This window comes from Drosophila arizonae, chromosome 4 (genome assembly GCF_054131065.1).
Source record: "Drosophila arizonae isolate 15081-1271.41 chromosome 4, UAZ_ARI_1.0, whole genome shotgun sequence".
In the NCBI taxonomy this organism is placed as follows: Eukaryota; Metazoa; Arthropoda; class Insecta; order Diptera; family Drosophilidae; genus Drosophila; species Drosophila arizonae.
In genome coordinates this window covers 12,290,602-12,309,615 of record NC_142924.1, presented here as the reverse complement: position 1 = coordinate 12,309,615, position 19,014 = coordinate 12,290,602, and the positions used below count along the sequence as shown (strand labels likewise).

At 43.4% G+C, this 19,014-nt stretch overlaps 1 protein-coding gene across 3 annotated transcripts in view; it reads left to right on the top strand.

The window, feature by feature from the left end:
• Fife (regulating synaptic membrane exocytosis protein fife) overlaps positions 1-19,014 on the top strand; it is a 56,431-nt gene that overhangs the window by 23,107 nt on the left and 14,310 nt on the right. For 2 of the 3 annotated variants that reach the window (XM_089467733.1, XM_089467734.1), the window contains 9 exons: positions 2,237-2,372; positions 4,386-4,723; positions 7,202-7,450; positions 7,509-7,759; positions 7,818-8,078; positions 8,152-8,393; positions 13,933-14,057; positions 14,389-14,608; positions 14,835-14,899. In XM_089467733.1, coding sequence (XP_089323859.1) covers positions 2,237-2,372; positions 4,386-4,723; positions 7,202-7,450; positions 7,509-7,759; positions 7,818-8,078; positions 8,152-8,393; positions 13,933-14,057; positions 14,389-14,608; positions 14,835-14,899 — 1,887 coding nt within the window. The remainder of the gene's footprint in view (positions 1-2,236; positions 2,373-4,385; positions 4,724-7,201; positions 7,451-7,508; positions 7,760-7,817; positions 8,079-8,151; positions 8,394-13,932; positions 14,058-14,388; positions 14,609-14,834; positions 14,900-19,014) is intronic. The other variant, XM_089467735.1, reaches the window with a different exon arrangement.

The following is a 19,014-nucleotide window of genomic DNA, read 5'->3' as shown; positions in this document are numbered from 1 at the left end:
TTCAAAGGCAATCAGCGGGGCGTAATTGTGGTGTAGAGAGAGACAGAGAGGGAGGGAGAGAAAAAGGAGCTGGAGCTGAAAAGAGATTAAAAGAGTAAAAGAAGCTTAAATACAAGCAAGCAAGCGTCTGTTGTAAATTATGTGCTGTAATTTTCTTAATAGTTTTCCTGAACTTTACACACACACACACATACACACACAGCATGCCAGACCATAATGTAACTAGCTGCCTGCATCTTGCGGCTGACAGTTGTTTGTGGCCTTTCGCTGCAACAAGCACGCACACACACACATACACACACACATATACATAGACATAAGCACATTAGTGAACCGCTCTGATGTTTACAATTTGGCTCTGTTATTTATTTTACCTTCATGCTGGCATGCCCCAAAAGCATGCCATGCATTAGCATATTCATCCATGGAAACATGCTTATTTATGTGAGCGTAATGCCAATCAGCCTGACAGCCTTCGCTGTTGTAAATCAGGCTCAATTTGTTAGCGTATGGCAGAGTCGTTGTGAATGGCTGCTATGTTATGCTTTTTATTGATTTTCATGTTCAGTCAGCTGCAATTCGTGCGCTTTCAATCACAACGCGAAAAGCTGCTGATGCTGCGCCAGCCCCGTCTCTCGCGCTGCTCTTATTACATATTGACTTGCATTTTATGTAGCGTACTTTACGGCCATAAAGGACGTACATATGGCTTTGTGTGGCTTACGGCGGTCCTTGGCCGCAGCAGCAGCAGCAGCAGCAGCAGCAGCATCAGCATCAGCATCAGCATCAGCAGCTCTTAAATGTCTGTGTGGCAGCCCATAATTTTTGGCACTAAATAAGAAACTAGCTCGAGACAGGGCACAAGAAAAAAAGAAGAGAGCTCATAATAAATGACGAAATTAACACGGCAATAATTACACGTGCTAAGCACCAGCTCAAGGCACCGCCACAGTTCACCCGCACATAAATTAAGAGGCGTGCCAGAGCAAAGGCGTAGCGCCTGGCCAAAGATACTTACATATAGTTTGCAGCTAGCTGCTAGTCTGCTGAAAACATATACATAAATCCGCAGCAACATGAATATTACCTTGAGGCCGGCTTCGAAATGACATCATCAAATATGTAGCGCAAGCTGAGCACAAAGCGACCATAATCTGACACTAGGCAGCGCTTAGTTTGAGCATGAGGACAGCGGCGAGTGCTGCCCCGCCGAAAGGTAGGCAACCAAAAACGATGCAGCCAAAAGCACTTAGCGTAATTTGCGTCTAGTCTCAGTGAGCGAGACAGGGAGGGAGATAGTGTATGAGTATGTGTGTGTATGGGATGGTTTGTATATAGCCCAACATAGGCGGCTGTTTGTTCCGGTTTCGACGCCGCCATCGCTTTGGCAAATAGAAAATTTCCACTTCATAAAATGCTGACAACGCAGAGCACTTATGTTACAGCGGAGTGGAGTGGGGTGGAGGGGCAGCTCAGTTGGTCGCTTTACCAGTCAGCATGCCAGCCAGTCAGCCATTGTTGTTGTTGTTGTCAATTTTAGTGTTACTCTGCCTTTGTCTCTCTGTCTCTGTCGCACTCTGTTTACTGTATGGCTGTATGTATGTGTGTGTGTGTGTGTGTGTGTGTGCATTAAAAAGAATGACGGCAATTTTTGAAAGCCGCTCGCCTGGGCGCACTTTTCGTAGTTTAAACAAAAATTGCTTGCCGCATTTTACGATTTCTTGGCAATTTGTTGCGCCTGAGCCGCAGCCGGTCCAGCAGCAGGTAACAAAGAGAGAAACAAAGCCCTAAAAAAAAAAAAAGAAAAAAATCCCAAAATCAAATAAAACGCAACGCGTTCTTTTCACCTGCGTGCGTTTTCGGTGCTTCGCACAATGACGATGCTCGAAATGAGCATGAGCTGGCAAGACGTTATAAAAATATGCGCAGAGGCAGAGGAGCAGGAGGCAGCAGGCAGCAGCATGAAAAGTGAAAAGAAAATTCAAATAAAATTAACAAATACATTGCCAGAGCCGAGCAACAGCTGGCGTGCCGTTAAGAAAACGGCCATAAAGCCGTTCCGGAATTCAGTTTCAATTCAATTTCAACAAGCAGAAATCGCATTTGAAACTCTAAAGACTCAATGCCCACCTATAAATGTTTTGTAGCTGCCGCAAATGAAACTTTAAGCTCAATATGCCATTAATATTTATAACTCTCATCCACATTCGATTCTTCTCTTTTCTCTCTCGCACAGATGGTGGCCACCGACGAGCAGGCGAACCAGGGGCATACGCATGCAACAGATTCGGGCGGCGGCGCCTCGAACACGGGCGCCTTGAACAAAATGAAGGCAACGCTCTCCTCGTCGCTGCTAACCGTGACAGATAAAGGTGAGTTCAGCCAAGTTTGTGATTGAGGTTTGGGGCATTGGCATTCGGGTCCATAAGTGCATGCGAATTTATGGCATGAATTTTTATTCAAGTGCTCATAAAGCTGCTCGCTCAACTTTGCACAAAACTTTGCCCTTGCAGGGCCAAGCGCCAGCTGACGGTTGCCTGCAAAAATACAACGTATACGCAGCGTGAGCGCAGACAAAAGGCCAAAGCTAAGTAAGCGCTCAGAGTGCACGCAACTTTTAACAATGAGCCGAAACAGGAGATGCGCTAAGCTAGCACAACCCCAAAACAACAACCACGCCCCCTGCCTGCCTCGCTGCGCTGAGTTTTTCCTATTAGCTCACGGCGCTTAATCTGAACGAATCTTTATGCGCTCGCTGTGCAAATTGAATTATGCAAGGGTCGCCGTCGGCGTCGCAACAGTCAAGTGCATTAAGCAGTCATTGGCATTGGCATTGGCATTGCCATTATCATAGTCATTGTTATGACAGACATAAACAACGAGAGTTGTACTGTATTACTTTTTTTTACTAGTGTCCACAGCACAAATCCAATGTCAATAAACGTCTAGCAGCAGCAGCAACAGCAACCGCACATGGCAGCATGTTGACTTTTGTGTCAATATACCCTTGCTGCGGCGGATGCTCAGTCGATGTCACGAAATATGAGACGCTCTGAAGAGGCTGAGACCCATTCGATAATCGTATATAAACTCGTACAGCATATATATTTTCCCTCTCGCAATCACACGCCAATTGAGTGTGGCTAAGATGCGATTATCACATTTTCTGTTTGTTCTGCGGCAGAGTATTTGTGTTTCGTCAATACGAGTGGGGGAAAAAATGAAAATGAAAATGAAAATAAAATGAAACAGTTTATTCTTGCTTTTATTGCATTTTAGTTGACTGTGCGATGGCTTCTGGCTTTTATTGCGGCCACAGCAGATTTATTAGATCGAAATGAAATGTTATTTTATGATGTTTATTTAACCAACTCTGCTCCACTGGGCAGCGGCTCACCGAGTCTCCCCACGAGACAAATCCACAGTGTCAAGTACTTGGGCTGCTGCTCCTCCTGCTATTTGTGTGCATAATTTGTGTAAATATTTTTGACCTCGAACCGCCACATAATTGAGCGTACTTAATGTGCACTTGTTAGCAACATTTTATTAGCGAACTGACCAGCACTCCAGCTGCACTCAAAAAAACTATTTCAAATAGCTACATATGCTGGCAGCACTTCAGCCTGCCGATACGCAATTTAATAATGTAAAGTGTACTTGAAAATGTTCATTTTGCCTTGCTGCCCAGCATTGTTTCACTAGTTCCATTTCAATGTCATGCTTACGTGCCGCAGGTAAAAAAGAAAGAAATTGTTACACGTGCAACTGTGCGTATACGCAATGTGCAAAAGAAAACCATCTCTGTGCTTACCTTTCGACTGTAACTAATGCAAGAGCAACCTTTTCCATCCCAACCTTTCGAAACCTTTAAAAAAAGAATTCTGCAAAATTATATTTAATATTAATATGATAAATATATAATGTTTTCAGCTAAACTCACATTTCTGCTTATATTAATCATTCCTTCAGTGGGTTCACTTTGAGCTGCTTTCGCTTCCGACGTTCGACATTGTGTGGCCTAGCTAATTGACGATTCGGCGACACGCCCACTTGTCGCTGCGTTGTCGGCAATTTCCGTTTTGACTATCGCTAATCGCAGTCATTTATATTATTTATCGCCGTCGCCGTCGTCGTCGCCGTCGTCGTCGCCGTCGTCGTCGGCGTCGTCGGCGTCGTCGGCGTCGTCGGCGTCATTGTCGGCTGTCACGTTAGCAATTTGCAAATGAATTAATTATGAAATCAGGTCACATTTTGCCCAGCAACAAGTCAATTACTAGGGCGCTGACCACGCCCAGGGGAGGACGAGGGCGAGACTTGACTGCATTTGTGGTTCTTTCATTGAGCTTTAATTTTTTTGTTGTTTTTTCTTTTTTTTTCCGTTGCAGTTAATAAAATGTCGCCACGCCCGTCGCTGGTGCCAACGGATACGGACACCAGCGGCATCTACGGCTCACCCAGCTATCAGCAGCAGCATCAGCAGCAGCAGCAGCAACAACAGCAGCAGCAGGAGGCCAGCAGCAATCTGAACAACAACAATAACAGCACGGGTGGCGGCGGTGGTGGCGCCGCGGCCAAACAGGAGCCCGGACGCCGAGCGGGCGCGTGTCGGGTGTGCCTCAAGTCCTTCAAGCCGGACGACTACCACAAGACGTGCTTCGAGTGCCAGCAGCGCGTGTGCGAGGATTGCGCCAGCTACAGCAAGCTGGATGAGCACGAGGATGCGGTAAGTGTTGATTGTTACTGTTGTTGTTGTAGTTGTTGTTGCCAGCCATCGAGGTGGAGCTGTGGACAACTGCAGCGCAAACATGAACAACACGTTTCCATGCCACTAGGCAATGTCCATTGGTGGGCGTGGCGAAAATAAACACATTATCCCGCGGCGCTTAATTAATAAGAAAAACAATAGCTCTTTGAGTTTGTGTATATGTGTGTGTGTGTCTGTGTGAGTGCCTCGCTGGAGCTCCCGTTTGCCATAGCAAAAACTAAAGCGCTGCTGGCTGTGACAATGATTGCGAGGGCGTGCCAACAAAGGCGTGGCATTGGCATACATTAACCGCTGCCTGCACACAAATTAGATTACAGTCAGGGTCGCTCCACCAACACCACCAGCACCACCATCAACAGTCCGTCGTTGCCTTCGCTCCGCCTCGTGGCATTTACAAGATAAAAGCCAGATTAACGAGATTAGTCGACAGCTGCCGGCACTGGCCGCACTTGCAACTGGCCTGTTGCCTGCCCAGTGGTGCGGCCACGCCCACAACTAACCAGCCCGCCGCCTGCCATGCTCGAACTGTTCAATCAGAGCCAGTTCACATATATCAATGCCACACATCATGTCCATTGACAGGCCAACAATAACAAGTTGACGAGACATCTACAGAGAGTCGCATATCTGTTGAATCAGCAACGGCAATGGCAACGGGACTGCAGCATTTATCTTGAGTTTCTGATAATTTGGCGGCTTTCAACAGGCCGTCGACATATGTATATGTATACACATAGCTCTGAAGTGCCCGGCTACGCCCAGCGCATAAAATTTAACGTTTGTCCGTCAACTGGCCACTTTGGTTAATTGAAATTGATGTTTGTGGGCGGTTACTAACACACAGAGACACACACACACAGAGACACGCACACACACACACGAGCTGTTACTCAGCTACATTTACAAACACACACACACACACATGCGTGCATATGTAGTTATGACCACAGGAGCGTAATTATGGCCCACGTCTGCACAATGAACGCATGCGACGTTCCAGCCAGCTGTTGGCTTGACCACACTGCGGTCCCAGCCGCTGTCATCAGGGCTGGCCATTTCAGGCAGGGGGCAGCACTGGATGATGATATGCTCACTGAATTCAGATAGCATTGCATACCCATAGGGGCGCCGCATGAAATTAATACTGCTCGTTTCGTATCGAATGAAATGTGCCTATTGTGATATTTCACATAATTATAGATATATTATCATCATTATCCTCATAGTTCTGTGTGCTGTGTATCTGGATATTCAGAAGAGGCATTCCAGTCAAATAATTGCCAATATATGCAAATGCAAATTGTGACAAGCATTCCGCTTAATCTAAAAATCTTGTTTACCATTTTCCACTGTAAATATCCCAGCAAGGACCACTTGCTACTGCTCAGCATCCTTGACGCTCTAATCTCGTATTGAATAAGTCAATATTCAAGCTTTGTTGTGCTGTTCTCTGTGGCTCTTAAGCACATGCAGCCACTACAATCGATTTCCTGTTTATGCATATAAAATTAGTGCTTAACAAACTGCAATTGAATTGAAGTGCTTTGCTTCTGTGTGTGTGCGTGTGCGGCAAGCCTTAGAACAACAGTCGCAGTTGATTTCTCACTGGGATCACGAACAGTTATACAGCTGCAGCAGCTGTAATTATAACGCACCCAACTGGGGGAAACAAAAGCAATAAAAGCGAAAGCGCAGCTTTGGCATTGGATGTGACTCTGTGGCTGGAGCGGGGTGCAGCCGGAGGACAATACAGCACCATCCATGATTATAGACGCACTTGATGCACACACACACACACACATATACATATATATAGAGAACGTACGCTCTGCTGCAACTTAATTAAAATGGCGCCAACTTCCGGTGCTGCATTCACACATACGACCCTTCCGCCGGGTAAAATGAATCAACGACCAGGTGGAAATGTAGCGGCCATTGTTCGGGCTTAGCGAGCGCTGTGTGTGGTGGACGACGTGGGCGTGGTGGGCACGGATGTGCGCCCGCTCGTAATTGAGGACATGGCAACTGCTTCACACTACCCCCCTCTCCCGCTACCACTTTCGCGCCCGCCCACGAGCACGTGCACAGAAATAGATGGTTTCTTTTTTCGCAAGGTAGCAACCGTTGCAACTTTTGTTCAGAAAGTAATTAATATTTATTTTCAACCAGGCTCTGAAACAACAGCAATAACAGCAGCAGCAACAGCAGCAACAGCAGCAGCAGGAGCGGCAGCCACAGCAGCCATCGCAGAGCAACATAACGTGGTTTTCTTCAACTTTAGCAAACTAATAAATATTATCCCGCTGTTTCGAGCAGCCACAAATAGAACTCAGCGCTTAGCCATGAAATTTAATTAGGTGCACGCGTGTCGCCCGCTTCCTTCCTTCCTTCCATTCTTGCACTGATTTTCTCTCACGTAATTGGCCCGTTTTGCAGAACATGTGGCGCTGCAGCGTTTGCCGGCGCAAGATGGCCTCGCGCGTCTGTATACCGCAGGACTCGACGGACTCCACACTGGATGTGCCCGTGCTGGAGGCACTGCAGCGCCGGCACTCGGACGCCAAGCTGGGCAGCAGCACACAGACGCTGGCGCCCAGCAATGGAGCTGCCCTGGCACCGCCGCGCAGTCCAGAGCTGCGACGCCATTCAGACGTCTCACCTGCATCGCTGAAGGAGCTGGAGCGCGTAAGTTAATCCCAGCACAGTTAATCTCTTTGTCTCACTATAATTCATGTACTTCCAGCAGCTGAAAGGCGGTCGCAGCATGGCGCCCAGTCGCTCGAACAGCCCGCCGCGCGGTGGCGAACTGGAGCCCGCATTCGGTGCGCCGCTCTCGCGGATGCAGTCGCGGCGCGGCTCTCGGGTCTCGCGCCAGCACAGCTATGACGACGACATGAAGGCAGGCGGCGTGGGAGGCAGCATGGGCGGAGGCGGGCCCGCATTGGGCATGGGCGCCGACGGCGCTGGCCTGGGTCTGCCAGCCATGCCGCGCAGGTAGATGCAAGGTATTCAAAGAACAAAAGTTCCACGATTAACTCTCACTTGCCCACAGGAAATCGGCCTACGATGTGTTTGCGCCAGGTGTGATGCAGGGCGCGGCGGCAGGTGCCACGCAGCTGCAGCGCTCGCCGTGTGATGGCGGCGGTGGCATTATGCCGCCCGTTCAGCTGCCCGGCTCGCGGCGCCCCTCGTTCCGAATGCCGCACCCCTCCGAGGACCTGCAGAACGATGACTCGCCCAGCTCGCCGGACAAGGGCAGCCCCGTGCTGACGGTGGACGACGATCGACGCATGCGACGACGCGGCTCACAGCTGTAAGTTGACATCAGCCCCACGGCTCAGCTGGTACTAAAAGCATGATTCCGTTGTCCCGCTGTTCCGTTGCAGACCGGATATAGCGGCCCTGCAGAATCGCGGCGCATTGCCGGCGGGCTTGCAGGCGGCAATACCGCCACCGATGGCCTCTTTTACGGGGCCCAATTTGGAGGATTTGGAGGCGCCACGAAGGCAAACGTCCATGGATGGCGAGGCCATACGCATTGTCATACACGATGTTGATTCCGGTCCGATATGCGCATCCAAGCGTCGCATTGTCCTGCGCCGAGACCCCACGGACAAAGCACATCGCAGTAAGTAAAGCTTTGTGAACAGTCCACAGCACACAACGTACAATCAGCTCAATGTGTGACCGTGTATGTGTGTGCATGTGGGTGTGTGTGTGTGTGTGTGGGCGTGGACTGTGCTTCTGTGTGTGCTTAACAAATTTTCGATTTGACAAGAGAGCGCTGGGTCCCGGCCACACCGGAAATGGCCAAGTAAATAAGACTCATTACAACGTTTGGTTATGCTAATTCGACAGTGCAGCCAACCGACCAACAGACCAACCAGCCGACCGGGGACTAACCAAAGGGTCTCGACCGTACCGCCAACATTTCCTGTCCGCTCTCGGCTCTCTTTTAATCCCCAAACAACGCGCTGTCCATGAAGAATAACGAGTGTGTGAGTCTGGAGTCTGCTGTGGACTCTAATGAAACCCAAAGCGGAAGCCAACGGGTAGCAGATTAAGCAAACCGAGAGCATTCTTTATCGACATGCAGGACTGCTGGCACTGCTGCTGCCATAATCGACCCAGCCATAAGATGGCTCTGGCTCAGCCAGAGCTGCAGAGCTTCCGATAGTATACATATTTATAGACACCCGCCCACCCACTGACATATAGTATAACGAGAGTCAGCTCACATTGCCAATGGCATCATTTGTGCCGCGTGTGAGCCTCTGCCTGTCTCTGTGCCTCTGTGTGTGTGTGTGTGTGTGTGTGTGCCTCTTCCTCTGCCTCTGTATTTTAATTATATGCACATTTTTTGCTGCATTCCTCGGAGCGGACGGCAGCGACAAACGATGCGCATGAAATGACCGTGCAAATGAATTTTTAATTATCAGCTGAGTAAAAAATCAATAGAAAAAAACGTGCTCGCGCATTAGAACTCAAAGATATTGCATTCGAACGGCACGGCGAACGGCTATAAAATAAAAACTATTAAAAGCTTAATGAGCAGTGAACAACTTTTAGAATGCAGCGAGTTTCATCTAAAACGTTTGCTTGATTAGCAGTTGCACGAGTTGGTTCAGCTTAAGCTCTACAAAAGTAAACTCTGCCTTTTAGTTGACGCCTTTAAAATGAGCTAATGGCTGGCAAAAAATGCGATGGCAGCATGAAAAGTTGCAGCAATGCCATTATAAATATAAAAACTTGCCGAGAAGAAGGCAGAAATATTAATAATAAAAAAAAAATACAGGCAAAAGAAGCTGAGAAGTTGGAGTAGAAAGCTTATGCGAATATGGCCGAAGGCGAATGGAAAATCGATTTGTCAGTTAGTCGCACATAATTGAAGCTCAACTCAACAGCATACATATAAAACTGTAAATATATATATAGAAGCTAGCATGGCATATTTATTTAACTAGCCAAGCGATTGCCTCTCACTTTAAGGCACGCTGGCTGCCTGCGAGTGGAGCATGGTAAATTAGTCAAATGAAAAGTAAGCCTAATTGGCTTAAAGTGTTTGACAGTCAGGCCTTTGCTCACGAGCGCACATAATTTCAATCAAATAACTAGCCGCTACCTGTCTGCCAGCTGCCAGGCTACGCGCACCTGGCTTGTTTTCAAATACATATAAATATATTTATATACATATATGGGGTATATCTATAAGGTAAAATTTCAATTTACATATCGTAAAAAAATGTCAATATCCAACAAAAACGCATAAGCGCAGCCTGCAATGATAAAAATGTATTTGTGTGGGTGTGTGTGTGGCTGCGTGTGTGTAGGTGTGTGCATGCTCATATCAAGAGTTAGGCATGCTCTCCTGGCTGCTTGGCTTGTTGGCTGACTGCCTGCCTGGCTGCCTGGCTGCTTACCCGGCATATTTGATATGCAACGAAGCAAGTGGAATTTTAATGTGCTAAACCATTTTCTTGCCAGGCGCTGTCGCGCCACTGCTGGCATTTGTTGTGGCTGTCATGCTTACACACACACACACACACGTGTATGTAGGCTATATATATATCTATATACCATATCCTTTAGATACTTGGCTTAACCGCAAGCACACGCACAGCGCACTCGATTCCTTTGGCTGTGTCGGATGCCTGTGGCAGGTGCTGCCGCCTTGTGCTGCAATTTGCCTTCAGAAAGAGAGAGAGAGAGAGAGAGATATGTATATATATTGACTGTGCACGCGCTGCGATAGACGAGTGTCATATCCGCTTTAAAGTAGCTCTGCACATTTGAGTGCGCTGTTGCGCAATTAGCTGCTAATGGATGGGCGACTAATTAATCTGAAGAGCACATCACATCACATCACATCATATCACATCAAGTGCAGTGCTACAGACGCAATCGATGGCGAATGTAATGTAATGTAATTGTAAATGGCCAAATGCGATTTCAATTATGCAGCTCGTTAAAGTATTTTACTGCCACACACATAGATACACAAGCATACACAAGCATACACATACACACACACACACACACATAAGCAATATGTGACGCCAGTGGGCGTTAGAATGGCGTCTTAACACGGCTAATGAAATTTTATGCAGCCTCATGAGCTACGCATTTATTACAGCGAATCACGTAAAACCTAAACACCCATACACATTCACACGCACACACACAGAAAATTTAGTGAGTCGGCTTGAAGCTTTGCGTGCGATTGCCTCGTTTCGGTCTGTGTGTTTTTTGGGGGCAACAGGTAGCCAGAGTGGGGACTCGTCTCGGCCTGGCTTGCAGTCGAGGCTGTCATTCATAGTTTTAGTGCTCTTAAGCACTGGGCTTTTCCAGCCATGGCTTACTTAAGAGCGACCCCCGTAGCCGCCATTCGTCTTTCAGCTGTTGACATAAACGAGCAATTGGCTGTCGTGTAGCTCTTTCAGGTGTTTCAACTGTTCCAGGTGCTCCAAAGCGGCACTTGGCTGCACACGTGCGCCGCACTTGTTTATTAGTTTTGTCTTCAAGTTATTAACCGGGCCAATGTTTGTCTTGCAGCGCCATCTCAGCGCTTGTGCTAGTTTAATTAAGAATCAATTTTTATGGCTGCTGATAGGAGCCACTAAAACGCTTAGTCATGCCCGGGCCACAGCTGCACCTATGGGTGTGTGCGTGCGAGTGAGTGTGTGTGTGTGTGTGGGTGGGTGGGTGTGCATCGATTAAGTCCTTTGCCCAGGCAACTAAAAGTTTGCACAGCTAATGACATTAAATGCAGGACTCAGGACGGCCAGGCAAGCAATTGCCAGGACACACGCTTCAAAGTTTCCAGCAACCAATTTCAAACAGGTTGAGTTGAAAGCAGCAACAACGACGACTGCCACCGCACATAGATCACTTTTTAAGCGTGTACGAAATTAGTTTGTGACCTCGACGGGCGAAAGGCAAAAGGAGACGGCTGCGGGGGCTGCGGGGACTGTGCGGGCGACCCAACAATAAAAAGTTGGTGAATGCCGGGCATAAACAAGCCCATAGCTACCAGCAGCAATGCTCAATGTTTGGCTTATTAAAATCCTAATGCTACCCACATAAAAATACGAAAACAAAAAGGAAAATAAAAATAAAAGATCAACAAATTGTATCATAAAACGTAGATGAATGACACATACACACGAAGCATCGGGAGAAACAGGAGCAGGAGAAGCAGCAGCAGCAGCGGGACAAACAACGAGACAAAGGATATCAAAATAGCCGTAGCAAGCAGCGCGTCTGCGAGTAAGGCTCCTGCAACCCATCCTCAACCCAGCTCAGCTCAGTTCAGCTCAGCTCAGCTCCTTGGCCATTCCGGGGTCGCCTCATGATTTTAATGCCACGCCGTTTATGGCCACAACTGATGCCAGGCTGTGCAAAATAGATCGAGAATTCACTCAGCACGCACATTTCGTGCATGTTAAGTGCGGCCCAGGGATAGCTTACAGCTGTCACAATGGCCGAGTATGTGCGACTAATAGATACCCTACTAGCAATTATGCTTCACGCTCGCCAATAAATCACTTGAAATGATTTCTAAATGGCAGCAACAAATCGCGTCTCTTAAAACTGCTCAGTCATGGAGTACATTTATATCAGCCCGGTCAGCTCATGAATAATCTGCGCAATTTGACATCCTTTTCGGTGTTCGCTTTTGTGCTGTCAGTGGAACAGAACAGCGCTGACAGCAAAGGATTTGAGCTTTATTTATTTCGTTTTTATGACCGTGTTTAGTGACCTAACGAAGAGGGGAGACCGAAGAATGAGAAATGTGGAATGCGAAAAGAACGAAAGTGAGGCAAAGAAAACTTTTGATTAAAACACTCAAAGAGAAAATGTCGCGTTATCCTAATTGGGTATCAATGTGCCCCAAATCAAGAGAGGCAGCAGCAGCATCAACGAGGCGTATGCGCAACATTTTATTGCATACTTCTAAGGGTGCGCGACGGCACTTTGTTGGCATTTCCTGCACGAAAACTTTTCCAAAAGCGAGCCACCTGCTCTGAATAATTCTGCTGGAAATCCACAGACGCACACACAGAGGCACACACACACACACACACACACACAAGTGCAAGAGCAAAAATGTCACTAAAAACCTTGGACGAACTAAAATTCATTGTCAATGTCTCCGCTGCCCCACAAACCGCCTTCCGCCCCGTTCAGATTTCTTTGGCTCTCAGCAAGTCGCTAGTTAACTTTCTTGGCAATTGTCTGCAGCAAGCGTTCAACTGTCTGGCCACGGGCTGTGCGCTGCTTGGTTAGAGGGCAGCGCCGCGGGGCCTGGGCGGCGGAAATCCGCTTTCGTAAGTTTTCGTGCACAAATTGTTGAAATTAGTTTTCTGCGCCCAATGATAAGTACTTGAAACTGAGCTGCACACTTGCTGCGTGCCCGGCCAGCAGCAAACTGGAATTGCAATTAAATTAATTAAATCGTTTGGATTCGTGCTGTGAAATCTGAAGAGTGCAGCTGCTGACTAGAAAATGATTATTTTCAAGCTAAATTCGTACAGGTGGCGATGCCAGTGCTAGCTGCTTTTCCCGACGAGCTGTTTCGCCATGAAAGTGTGTGCTTAGGGCACACAAAGCAAAACTAAAAACAATTTTCGTTTCCAGTTTGTCAGACAGATATAAAACGCAGTCGAACCCAGCTCGCTATACGTTAGTCCAACATGCATCAGTCTCTGGATCAAGCATAGTATTGAGACTAAGCATCTCTTTCTAATATAAGTCGACTAAGCACAAAACTTGTGCAGAGGCAGGCAGACACAGACACAGACGCACCGACAGACAGACAGACATATAGACCGACAGTCAGCTAGAAAAGTAAATAGTCGAACTGTTTGCCGATTCGAGTGCTTTTGTCTATGGCATATACGCAATGTGCTCATGGGTGTCAGACAAACACGCAAACAGACGAGGCGTATACGCAATGTACTCATGGGTGTTGGACAAGCAGTGCAAACTGCAAACGAAATCAACACAAATTGCTTGCCACATGCCCCAAATTTGTTGCTACGTGCTACGTCTGTGTGGACTCTTAGATTTAATATTGATTTTAGTCTTATTTTGGTGCCTTTGTTTTTGCCACCCATAATCAGTCAGCATATTTTCTTATTAAATTTTGCTGCTCTCTATCTTCGCAGCTCGAGGCTTTGGGATGCGCGTCGTCGGTGGCAAGACCGGAGCTGATGGGCGGCTATTTGCCTACATTGTCTGGACGGTGCCGGGCGGGCCGGCCGAGAAGAATGGCCTACAGCAGGGCGACAAGGTGAGTTGGCTCCCGAAAATCGCATTCCAACTGAACTTCACATAATTAATGAATTTCGAGGACAAGGCAAAAGATGATGTCAAATTTTTTGAGCAAATGCCCAGAACATTTGGGAAAATTTGAGTAGATAGACAGCTGTCACGATGTTAAGCGACCGATAAGCAAATTTGACAAGAGGCCTTCGACCGAAAGGGCAACTGTGTGATGGAAATTCATAAATTTCCCAACTGCCAACTGTCAGCAGTTGCACTTAGGGCAAACTCATGCTGACAAACGATAGCTGAAAGGATGATTTATGTGTGTTTCTTTTATGTTTTATGGCATGCAACAGATACTCGAGTGGAATGGTATGTCGCTAATTGATCGCAGCTTTGAGGAGGTCTGCTCCATCATGGATCGCACCGGGGACATAGTGGAGCTGCTGGTGGAGCATGCAACAGATTTTCGCATGTGCGACTTGTTCGACGAGAATCTGCCACCCGGCAATAGTGGCGGCCAGAGCGGGCCTAGGCGCTCCGGCGACGGTCCTGTAGGACTTGGACTTATAGCGGGTAAGTGAAAGGCCAATGCAATTCTTGTAGCTAGTCCCACTGTCCAACACTGTTGTAATCGGATTTGTATATAGCTATATATATCTATATATAATATATAATTATTATTGATGTACCCTGAAAGCAAAACATAATTACATAATTTTCATTTGTTGTTCTCGTTTCTTGTTACTTCTTTTCCAACAAACTAAAAAACAAAAATTGATTGTTCAATGAATAAAAACAGACCCCGAAACCAACACAGACAAATCACCAGCATCGCCAACTAGACGGAAATTACCAAAAACTCCGGTATAAAAACAATTTCGTAATATTTATTTCAATTTGCGATTTACGATTTGAGATAAACAACAAAACACGAAAAAAGAAACAGCAAAAAAATGAATATTTATATACTAAACTTATATAATACACAATGGGCTATAATGCAATAATTAGCTATAAAAAAAAAAAAAAAAAAAAAAAAAAAACAACAAAAAACAAAAACAAACAAAAAATGCAGCATAAGCATACGTAGTTTTTCCACACAAATTTTTCAGCTTTTCCTTCAAGTGCTCACAATTAATTCTATAAAATTATTTGGCATATTTCAGTGCAGCTTCAGTGCTAAAAAAAAAAAATAATAATAAATAAAACTCTCACCTTTATTTCAGTCCACTTTACCATAATGGTTCTCTTATCATTTTCGATATTATCTTTATTGTGTTTTATAAATACAAGATTTGTATTTGTAGTAGCTGGATATTAAGTAAAAATCTATATATATATATATATATATTACATTATATGTTCTAATTTGATTTCTATGTGTTTTACGTTTCGATATACGTTGAATAACATTTATTTGGACTCTTAATATTACTACTACCACTAACTAACCATAAACAAATGGCCATGGCTAAATGTATTCTTTGCTATTTTGTCATATAATCACAGCAATTATATCATATTTATTTTTCGGTGTTGGTAGAAATTATTGTTAGAGAACTTTAAAAAAAATTTGAAAAAACCAGAGATACAAAAATAAAAGAAACCCAAATACAACTACGTATATGATATAGTATGTATGTCAAGAACTTAACTAGAAATAGCAGTGACTACGCTTAAGGTTACTATAAACTAACTAAATGAATTAGCTTAGCTATGAATGCTCAAAACTAAAACTAATACTACAAGTTTCGATATGCGCTAACTATATAGCACCTAATATCCGTTACTCGACAATTGTGTGTGTTTTTGTGTTAGTTGAAATTTCTCTTGGGCAATCGAATTGCCCGATTAAAACACAGTAAGAACAAAGCACCAACAATAGATTTATAAGCTGAACATAAACGTTTTACATAATTGTTAGTCGTGTCAACGTACTAGGCGTCATTGTCTGCTGATCCCTGCGTAGGAGACGGTAACGAATTTTTAATAACAAACAAATGACATTGAAAACATTTTCCTATATACGCAGCTTGTGTAGTAGCATTAAACTAGGCTCTGCAAATCGATACAATAAATACAAGAAAATATATTCACTACTAAGGATTATGAAACAGCTGAGCTGAGTTTGGGCCAGGCTAAATGAGTAGCTGCAGCCGTGCGGCAACTTATTATAGAACTATTTATATAGACAAATAAAAACAAAAACAAATGCCAAAACAAAACAAAACAAACAAAAACTTTATAAATGTTACTAGTGAAAATTGTAGAAGAGTTTAACTATATATAGTATATACATAAATATATATGAGTGTGTTTTAAATGTTATTAACTTTATATAAGTAGCAAAGAAAATGTGCGAAAAGTTTGAAGAAAAACCAAACACAAAAACAATTAATAAGTAGCTTGTTGTTGAAATGTTTAAATGTTTTTTAACCAAAAACGAAAACAAAATTAACCCAACCTCCTTATGTGGTGCATTATATGAACATTTATATATATACGAGAGATGTACACATTATTTGGACCCAATCATAACATGTATGTATATTAATATATATACATATTTATGTATGTATATATATGCATATAATACATACGCCTATATCTACACCTATACGCATTTGTATTTGTGTATGTCATTGTTAGTGCTGTGTTTGTAAATGTTTAACATAAATAATATTTTGGAGAAAGCACGATTATAGATATATATAAATATGTATATATTTATATATATATATATATATTCTCATTCGATCGTGAAGCCCACCTACTTATACTTGTATGATGAACACACAATAACAAAGTGCTAAATGAAACATAAATCATTTCATGATGAAAACAGAATGATAACTCTTACTTAAATACCGTTAACTAAAGCTGCTGCTTAGCTATGTAACTCCTGTCAGATGGGTGATAAAATTGATCTTTGATTTGATTGTAAACTACACTGTAAAGCCTACACACTCACACTAACACCCACACTCTCACACGTATACTTAAATAAGCTAAATATATATAACTGTACCTATGTATTTATAGTCCTTATACAACTCGTTGAGCTACACGCAAGCATATGTACATATGTACTTATATACAATATATTACATTATTATGTACTATTTCCCCCCAGCTATTGACTTAAGTACAATCCAACAAAATGAAACTCTATGGAATTATTATATGAGAATTATGAAAACTGATGACTGTAATTGTATTTGTGGCGCAAGTTGTTGCATTGACATTTTTTTATGTATGTATATGTTAAAATTTTTAAATGTAAAAAGGGTGAAACATAGAGGACCTCCGGACGGAGTCACACAACAACAGCCGCTGGCAGGAAATCGAATCACATTTTAAGAAAGTCAGTCGCTTATCTTTACACCTACGAAATACTATATTATATATATATATACACTATATATATATATACCTATGTATACATAACTTTACAATTCTATACGATATCTATATACACCCAGTTATTTTGAACATTTAACACGTACCAATGTGCTAAATATTTGAAAACTAAAAGAAACGTGAAAAATAAAGTCTCTCTATATTAACTGCAAGTCCAAAAAACCGAAAACTATTTGCCTGGAAATTCGATTTATAACTTTTGTATGCAGCAGTTTGTCAGCTTCCTGTCAGCCCCAAGTCAACACCGACGCACCCCACCAATGCGATGCCCACCAAATGGTAAATGAACAAAGCAACTCTATCAATACCTAATATGTAAATGAAGCATCCCATACAACAATATATATACCAACATACCTATTATATATAAATATACCCTGTACAGATCTAGCACGTCCAATAAACCGCTAGAAAAATCCTTTTGAAATATTAATATAACCAGTGTAATATAGCTAGGTTCTATAAGTTGTACTTACATATTGTAATGCCCACAAAAAAAACAAAAAAAAAAAAAAAACAAAATAATAGTAATAATAATAATAATGAAACGTGCGCTTTTCTTTATGATTTTGCTTTTGAAGTTTCGTTTCGTTACGTTTCGTTTCGTCTGTTTTGGTTCATATATACATAAAAAATTTCTTTGTTATTGTTACGTATACGCCCTGTATTTTTTGTCTGCGCTGTGTCCTTGTAAACAATTTCCATTTCTCTGTCAATTTATGAGCTTTTGTTTGCGTTTCGCTTAGCAAATGTTTACCTATCCCTACCCGACGTTTCCTTTTCTTTCGGTTTATGCATAATTCTTGACTCTTTAATGACCCCTCATCTCTCACTCAGTCTTTGTCTTTCCGTCTCTCTTGCTCTCCAACTTGTACTCGTACATAGTGTTGCATAACGTCCAAACAAAGTGAAACCTTGTAATATACTATCCACACACCTTGCAGTAAATACATACAACTAGACTAATGCATTTCAGTATGATTTATTCATTTATATGATTTGATTTCTTTGGTTGTATGTAAGGAAACGTAATTTATATAAAAATATATCCATATATATAAAAATACAAGGAACATTTATTGTAAAATACTCACTAGTTGGAGGAGGACAGCCTAAGATCTGTATTAGTATTAGCTGCTTATACTACAGAGGGTCGCTTGGCAGAAGATTCACAAAGAACAACAAACCACACACAAAACAAATTGAACTTGATCAACCTTGATTTTTGTTTTTGTAAATTTGTAAAGTTTGTTTCATTTTCTTTCCCTTCTTTCCAAGAATTTCTTTTACTTAATTGCATTTTGCTTATTTTGCATAAGATGTACCGCAAAGCCTACCAAAAATTTGTTTGACTAGCATCTAGTGGATCTTTAATCTTAAACCGACTAGCATTTCTTTAAACAACTTGCAACTAATACAAATGCATTTAACTATAAAACTATATAAATAAATACGTATATATATTTGCATATATATATTTATTTGATAAACGAAATCCTACTACCAAATTGTATATGAGCTAAACATTTTCATTTCCACCTGTACAACAATTGTAACCC